At 39.6% G+C, this 8,797-nt stretch overlaps 1 protein-coding gene across 1 annotated transcript; it reads left to right on the forward strand.

Moving 5' to 3' along the window:
* Positions 1–6,711: 6,711 nt before the first annotated feature.
* Positions 6,712–8,466, forward strand: LOC130967196 (uncharacterized). The gene has a single exon (XM_057892013.1). The coding sequence runs from the start codon at positions 6,712–6,714 to the stop codon at positions 8,464–8,466; it is 1,755 nt and encodes a 584-aa protein (XP_057747996.1).
* The last annotated feature ends 331 nt before the right edge of the window (positions 8,467–8,797 follow it).

Here is an 8,797-nt window from a genome sequence, read left to right on the forward strand (position 1 = left end):
ATGATCTAAAAGTTCAAAATGTAACTTGTTTCTCTTCAATGGAATCTGAAAAATGGATGTGGCATAAGAGGTTAGGACATGCTAGCATGTTCCAAATCTCTAAACTTGTAAAGAGAAATTTAGTTAGAGGTCTTCCTAATATAAAATTTGATAAAGATATCACTTGTGATGCTTGTCAAATGGGAAAGCAAATTAAAACCTCTTTCAAACCTAAGGAAGATGTCTCTACTAAGAAACCATTGGAGTTGTTACATCTTGATCTGTTTGGACCAACTAGAACTCAAAGTCTTGGAGGAAAGAGTTATGGCATGGTAATTGTGGATGACTATACTAGATTTGGCTGGGTGTTCTTTCTTGCTCATAAACATGAAGCCTTTTCAGTTTTTGAGAAATTCAGCAAAAAGGTTCAAAATGAAAAAGGTTTAAAAACTGTTTCAATTAGAAGTGATCATGGTAAAGAATTTGAAAATCAATTTTTTGAATCCTTTTGTGATGAACAAGGCATATCACATAACTTCTCTTGTCCAAGAACACCTCAACAAAATGGTGTTGTGGAAAGAAGAAATAGAAGTTTACAAGAAATGGCTAGAGCTATGTTATGTGAATATGAAATCCCCAAGTTCTTATGGGCTGAGGCTGTAAACACAGCCTGCTATGTTTTAAATAGAACCATCATTAGGAAGTTTTTGAAGAAAACCCCATATGAACTTTGGAAAGGACATCCTCCTAACCTTAGTTATTTTCATGTGTTTGGCTGCAAGTGTTTCATTCTGAATATCAAAGAAAATTTAGGAAAATTTGATCCTAAAACACATGAAGGGATTTTTCTTGGTTATTCCACAAATAGCAAGGCCTATAGAGTTTATAACAAGAACTCCAAAACCGTTGAGGAAACCATGCATGTTACTTTCTGTGAGACTAACATTGTTCCTAGTGTTTGCATAGATGATAGTCCAGGTTTCGAAGCTGAATTACCCAAGAATGATGAGCCAGTTCAACGAAACTCAAGTTCCCATGAAGCTGCACCTGCTTGCAACGAAAATTCTGATTCTGCAGGAGACAATTTGGAATTATCTCCTGTTAATGCAGAAAATACTGATGCAGAGGCCATTGTTGATCAAGAGGAACCTGAATCCTCGAACCAATCAAGAAGACCAAGAGAATGGAGGTTTCTGAAAATTATCCTGAGAAATTCATAATTGGTGATCCCTCCAAAAGTATTTCAACAAGGTCATCTTTGAAAAGAGTCGAATCCAACAACATTGCTCTTTTATCAAAGATTGAACCTCAAAACATCCAAGAAGCTCTTGCTGATCCATCTTGGGTGTTGGCCATGGAGGAGGAATTGTTGCAATTTGAGAAAAATCAGGTCTGGTCATTGGTGCCTTGTCCACATGGAAAGAAAGTCACCGGCACTAAATGGATTTTCAGAAACAAGCTGGGTGAAGATGGATCCATAGTCCGAAACAAAGCAAGATTGGTCGCTCAAGGATATGATCAAGAGGAAGGGATTGATTTTGATGAATCCTTTGCACCTGTAGCTCGAATGGAAGCCATCAGATTGCTCCTTGCATATGCTGCTCATTGTGGCTTCAAGCTGTTCCAAATGGACGTGAAGTGTGCTTTCCTCAATGGCATAATAGATAGAGAGGTTTATGTGGCTCAACCACCTGGGTTTGAAAACAAAACTTTTCCTAACCATGTTTTCAAACTAGCTAAAGCCTTATATGGTTTAAGACAAGCTCCTAGAGCTTGGTATGAGAGGCTTAGCTCATTCTTATTGAAAAATAACTTTCAAAGAGGAGCCACTGACACCACTTTATTTATTAGAAATTATCATGATCATTTCATTCTTGTGCAAGTTTATGTTGATGATATTATATTTGGTTCTGCTAATGAGGATTTGTGTGCAGATTTTGCTAAGCTTATGACCAATGAATTTGATATGAGCATGATGGGAGAACTCAATTTCTTCCTAGGCTTGCAAATCAAGCAAACTGCAGAAGGCATATTCATCCATCAAGAAAAATATGCAAAGGAACTTGTCAAGAAGTTTGGGCTGGACTGTGCTAAGCCTATGGGAACCCCCATGCATCCTAACATCAAGCTTGATAAGGATGAACATGGTAGAGATGTTGATGAGACACGTTACAGAGGGATGATTGGATCCCTAATGTACCTTACCTCCTCAAGGCCTGATATCATCCAAAGTGTTGGAGGTTGCTCAAGGTTTCAATCAAAGCCTAAGGAGTCACATCTCTCTGTCAAGAGGATCATCCGATATGTTCTTGGTACCACTAACTATGGATTATGGTTTCCTAAAACTGATTCTTTTCAATTAGTGGGTTTCTGTGATGCAGATTTTGCTGGGGATAGGATTGATAGAAGAAGCACAAGCGGCATATGTTGTTTTCTTGGGAAATCCCTTATTGTTTGGTCTAGCAAGAAGCAAGCTACTGTGGCCCTTTCAACAGCCGAAGCTGAGTATATTGCAGCCTCTTCTTGTTGCTCTCAATTATTATGGCTGAAAACTCAACTAGCTGATTATAAACTGAATGTCTCTAATATTCCATTATTTTGTGACAACATGAGTGCTATTAACATTTCCAAAAATCCTGTCTTGCACTCTAGAACCAAGCACATTGAAGTTCGTTTTCACTCTATTAGAGAACATGTGCAAAATGGAAATTTGGATATTCAGTTTGTTAATTCTGATGGTCAGCTAGCAGATATTTTCACCAAACCATTGATTGAAGAGAGGTTCTGTAAGCTGCGAACTGAATTGGGCATTCTTGCTTCATCTCTGTTTTCTTAATTCTTTCTGATAATGAGATCTTTTGTGTTTTGTCTCATAAATCGCGGTGAGATTTTTTGGCAGATGATGAGTAAAATTCACTAAGTTATCATGGAGCTAATGGATTCTAATCTGACCATGATGAAAGATGGACACCATGTGCTGCACCAGTTTTCAGAACCGTGGGCTTTTTCTTTAGTAAAAAATGTAGGGTTTCTTCATTTTTGAAACAAGTTTGAAAAGTGGGCTTTCGAATTGATTTGGGCTTTATTTTTTTGGACCTCTGAACTAACTTCAATTTTTGGCAGCTACTATTTGTTTGAGTTGGGTTTCATTTTAAAAGCTTATTTGGTTTGGACTTTACCTCAAGGTTGCTTTTCAATTTACATTTGTTTTTCAAATTTCCTCTTGTTGGTTTTCATCTGAAACGTACGAAGGTTACAGCTGTAACTTTCAAAGCGTTTTCCAAGATTGGATTTTTATCTTTTCAAGGTGCAACCTTTACACTTCTCAAGCCTATATTAACTTCCCACTGCATGCATCCATTCACACCACACTCTTCACTCTCTACTCTTTCATCTTCTCCAAACCAGTGATTCTATATATATGGCTCGAAAGAAAAGAGTTGCTCGCAGAGGCTCCCACAGTGGCACCCACCGTTCTGATCACACACACTCATCTCCTTCTCATTCTCCCACTCATTCCTCACCTTCTCCACCTCCAAACCCTTCTCCTGACATGGCCCGCACTAAGACCACTGCTCGCCGCCCGGGCGTTGCTCCTCGCCCTACATCTCCTCCTCCTCCTCCACCAAACACCTCTCAGCCTAGCTCTTCCAAGCCCAGCTCTTCCAGAGGAAAGAGGCCTCTTCACGAAGACGAAGAGACTCACCCCACTCAGAATCGCCATACTCGCGGTACAGTCATTGACTTTGACCTCCGTCCTGTTGCTGAACCTAGACTCTCAAATCCTATTGCTTACAAGTCATTTTATGCTGATTTTCCTGATGAGTCCTTTGATCGTCGTCGTTTTCAATCTCTCATGAACTATCTGTTTTTCTGCAAAGATGTCTCCGAGCGTAAACTCTGTCCCCCGAAGCTTGTCAACCTTGACAAACTCCGTAGGAAAGGCCTGAACTTTACCCCATTGTTTGCATATCAAGGTTGGACATCCATACTGTCCATCAAAGAGAAAGTTTACCCTGATTTGGTAAAACAGTTCTATAGCAACATGACCTACAAAGAAGGGAGAATCGCCTCTTTTGTTAAAGGCAAAGTGATCATCCTAGACAAATATCACCTAGGCAAAGCCCTAGATTACCAGGACCGTGGCCCTGATGTCTACACCTCTGGTAAGTGGGATGATTCGCTCAATGTTTCATATTTTGATGCCCTAAGCACTGTCTGCATCAATATCCCTCTCTTAGAAGGTAACACTCCTACTCATAAGTCTCTTGGTCCAGTCCGTGCCCAGCTGCACAGGATTGTAAACCATGTCATCTTGCCTCAGAGCGGTTCTTTTCAACGCGTCTCATTCTGTGACACACTGGTTTTGTATGCATTGCTTTCAAAAATCCCCATCTCTTTTGCTTATTTACTTGTAAGGCATATGTATGCTTGTATCAGTACCAAAAATGCTTTACCCTATGGCATGCTTCTTACAAAAATTTTTCAATATTACAATGTTGATTTTGGGGCTGAAATTGCTAAAGATTGTAACTCATATATCAAAGGGGGTGGTGCAGTAAAGAAAACAGCTCCTAGGCGTCGCCAAACTGATGACAGCACTGATGTTCCCTCTGTTGATGAGGATCCTCTGATTCCCCCTTCCACATCCACTACAATCAAGGTCATGACCCGCATTCTGAAGAATGTGCTTGAAGAATTTATCAATCTGACAGACCTTCTTCTCCACCATGGTGCTGAGCGCAAAAGGAATCAAGTTCTGGAGGAGAATGCTCTCAAAAAGACTAAGGGAAGGATTCGAATTCTGAGAGACTTTGTGGAGGACATTGAGGTTGGCCTCACAACTTCCGACAATGAGGGGGAGGACGATGGAACCTCTGATGAATCCAACTCTGATGCCTAGCTTCTTGTTATCTCATCTGCGATTATCACTTGCTTTTGTTTTGTTTTAAACTTTTTTTTTTCTTTGGATGACTGTAAAAGACTTAAACTACTCTGCTACTTGAATTCTATGCACCAGCCACTAACAAATTTTGTGCAGGTTTTTCCTTTCCTCCCTTGATGACAAAAGGGGGAGAAAAGAAAGGGAATGTTAGTTTGGCTTAGGGGTTAATAGTGATAGTTAAGAACAATGATGCTTTGTGCTGCTAAGTAACTTGTTTATCCTGTGTGGTGCTTAGTGTTAATTGCTCTGTGCTTTCATTACTGTGATATATAGTCTAGAAATATTGGTTTTGGCTGTTCTTAAGTTTTGGTTCAGGAAAAGATGTAAGCCATGATCAAGGGGGAGTAATGCTAGCATTCAGGGGGAGCAACTCACAATCTGAATGTCATCAAAGGGAAGTGTTCTTAACTCAGTTAATTTTTTTATTTTCCCTATTTTATCATGTTTGTCATCAAGGGGGAGATTGTTGAGCCTAGTTTGATTTTGGGTTATATTATGATGACAAACATTGTTTTGGGTTAAAAGCCCAATATTGTTTAATGAGAGTGTTAGTGATGCAGGCCCAAAGTATTCAAGTTCACATTGCTTTAGTCCATGTCCAACAATTGCTTCAGCAGTGAGCCAAAGCTCATCCTCACAGCAACGTTCATTATAAGGCTTACTAAAAGGTAAAGGAAGACAGCTGGAAAGGGAAAAAGGACAAGTGTTAAGCAACAAGGACAGCTGGTACACTCTCATCACTCCAAGGACACAAAGGGAACAACCACTAACTCAAGGACATTAGCTGAGCACTGCTAAGGATCGTGGTTGAGCAAAACACCAATGAACAAGAGCACACACAGCAACAGCAGCAGCAAGGAAATGGAGCAGGATGCAAAAGAAGAGCATGCCAAGGAAGAAAGAAACTCCAAGGACAGCAGAGGTAGTGGTGGAGCTCCTCGGACAGCAGGGAAGTGGAGCAGAATGAAGAAAGGACTGCATGCCATCAAGGACCACTCCAACGGGCAGAAAAGAAAAGAAAAGAAGAAGAAGCTACAATCAAGCCAAGCTGAAGATATAAAAGGAGCTTCATTTTCAACTTCTGAAGTCAAGAGAGAGAGCACGCAAATTCAGAGCACCTTCTCTAACATAGAGCTGGAATCTCTTTCTTCTACTCAAGCTTAATTCTGATATTTTTTGTTATGGCTGTCTTGCGTTGTTTTCTGTTTTGAGAAAAGGCAAATATGTGAGGATCAAAAGCCAAGAGAGAAAAGGCAAGAGTGATGCAAAATAGCCACTATTTTTCTGATGTAATTTGGGTGAAAGAACTAGGATTAGTTCCCCTTGCCAAGTTGGGTTAGCACTTGGTGAGAATTGAATCTGTGTAGATTCCCCTTCCAAGTTGGGATAGCACTTTGGGGTTGCTAAGCTTTGGTGTATAAAGCTTAGGGGTAGATACTAGTTGGATTAGGAATTAATTCAATAGTATTGGTGAATGTAATCTGAGATTTATAGTGAAATTCCACCATGGTTTGTGGTGGAGACTGGATGTAGGATTCATGGCACTAAGAATCCGAACCAGGATACATGCTGGCCCCTTTCTCCTCTCTACTCGTTTAATGTTCTGCGTATGAGACTATTTCAAATAATCTCCTGCAACTCGAGCAACAGCAAAAACAGAACTTAAAATCTTTGAGTTTTTAACCAACTTGATTCAACCCCCCCTTCTCAAGTTCAACTAGAACCATCAATTGGTATCCAGAGCCTGGTCTCAAGAAGGCAAGCTTCACAGCTTGGAGTAAAGATCCATGGCCAACAACATGAATCCCAACATCGTGGCTTTCACTCTCACTGAAGGGCAGTCCAACAATAGACCGCCCTACTTCAATGGCAGCAACTACTCTTACTGGAAAGAGAGAATGAGAATCTTCGTGCAATCTATCGACTACAACATCTGGAAGATCATCCTCAATGGTCCAGACGTTCCTACCAAACAGAATGCAGATGGAGAAGTTGTGGCAAAAGAGGACAATGAATGGACAGATGAAGAAAAGAAGAAGGTTGAACTCAATGCCAAGGCAATCAACCTGATGCACTGTGCAATCAGTTTTGAAGAATTCAGAAAAGTATCAAGGTGTAAAACAGCGAAAGAAATCTGGGATAAGCTCAGACTCACTCATGAAGGCACTAAGCAAGTAAGAGAGACCAGAATTGACATGCTGATGAAGGAGTATGAAATGTTCAGTATGAAGGAAGATGAGAGCATCGATCAAATGTTTGAAAGGTTCTCGATAATCATCAACAATCTGGACGCCATGGGAAGAAGCTACTCTGAAGAAACCTTGGTAAGAAAGATTCTGAGGAGTCTTACTAAGAAATGGGAAGTGAAAAGCACAGCCATCTCTGAAAGGAATGATTTGATCAAAATCACCTATGATGAGCTGAGAGGCAAGCTGCTGGCTTATGAAACCACTCACATGTCTCAAGACAAAGATGACAAAAAGAAAAGCATAGCACTAAAATCAAGAATGACAGCCCAAGGAGAAGAATCTGATGACAGTTTCTCAGATGAAGAAATGGTGCTCTTTGCTAGAAAAATGAGAAGACTACTAAGATACAAAAATAAAGGCAAAGGAAGCTCTTCATCCAAACATGCCAAGAAAGATCAAGTCAAGCTCACATGCCATCACTGCAAGGAGCCTGGTCACTTCAAGTCAGATTGCCCTCAACTTAAGAAAGGCGAAAAATTCAAGAAAGACAAGAAGAAGGTGATGATGGCAACATGGGAGGACTTGGAGAACGACACCAGCTCAGAAAGCTCAGATCAAGAAGCTCAACTATGTCTGATGGCAGATCATGATGATGAAGATGAGGTAGATTTCTCTGACTTATCTATTGATGAACTGCGCTACATTATCAAAGACATTTCTGTGAACTCCAAGAAACTCTTGGATAAGTATGCTAAATGTAAGAAAGAAAATGAAGCTTTGAGGACAGAAAATGATCTTCTTTTGAAAAAGATTAAGGCAAATGAAACTATTGATGAAAAGTTTTTAAAAGAAGAAAACATTGCCCTGAGAACTGAATTAGAAAAATTCAAACTCAAGCATGAAGTTATTGCCTCCACTGATTTGATTTCTGAAAACAAAAAGCTGAATGAACAAATAAAAGGTTTGAATGAAGACTTAGCAAAGTTTGTTCAAGGTTCCCAAAATCTGAACAAACTACTTGCTTGTCAAAGATTTGGGTCTGAAAAATCTGGACTTGGTTTCATAGAGGAAAATAAATCAATTTTCAAACCAAACTTTAAAAAATCTGAATCTTCTTCTTCCAAGTTTTACAAACCAAAAGGTTTCAGCAAACCCCAGAAATCAGTGGGCAAAAATCAATGTTACAAGTGCAATAGAAATGGTCATGACCCTCCTCAATGTTTCATCTTTCCTAGGTCTTTTGGTAATGATAATAAATTATATAAAGTTGTTCATGATTTTAATGCTCTTGGGCAACCAAGAAGAATTCACATCAAAGGATCCAAATGGATTTGGATACCTAAGGTTAGCTAAAGAAAATGCAGGTTTGCCTTGCATCCAAGAAGAAAAAGGAAATGTGGTATCTTGATAGTGGATGTTCAAGGCATATGACCGGAAGGGATACTTTCTTCATTAAACTCAACAAATACAATGGAGGATTTGTCACTTTTGGAGATAATGGTAAAGGTAAAATAATTGCCATTGGTAAGGTTGGCAAAGATTTTTCAACTTGCATTGATAGCGTCTTCTTAGTTGATGGGTTAAAGCATAATCTATTGAGCATAAGTCAATTGTGTGACCTAGGGTATGCTGTAACCTTTAGAAAATCTGATTGTAGTGTCATAAATGAGAAAACAGGGGCTGT

Source organism: Arachis stenosperma, chromosome 3, assembly GCF_014773155.1.
Source record: "Arachis stenosperma cultivar V10309 chromosome 3, arast.V10309.gnm1.PFL2, whole genome shotgun sequence".
NCBI lineage: Eukaryota > Viridiplantae > Streptophyta > Magnoliopsida > Fabales > Fabaceae > Arachis > Arachis stenosperma.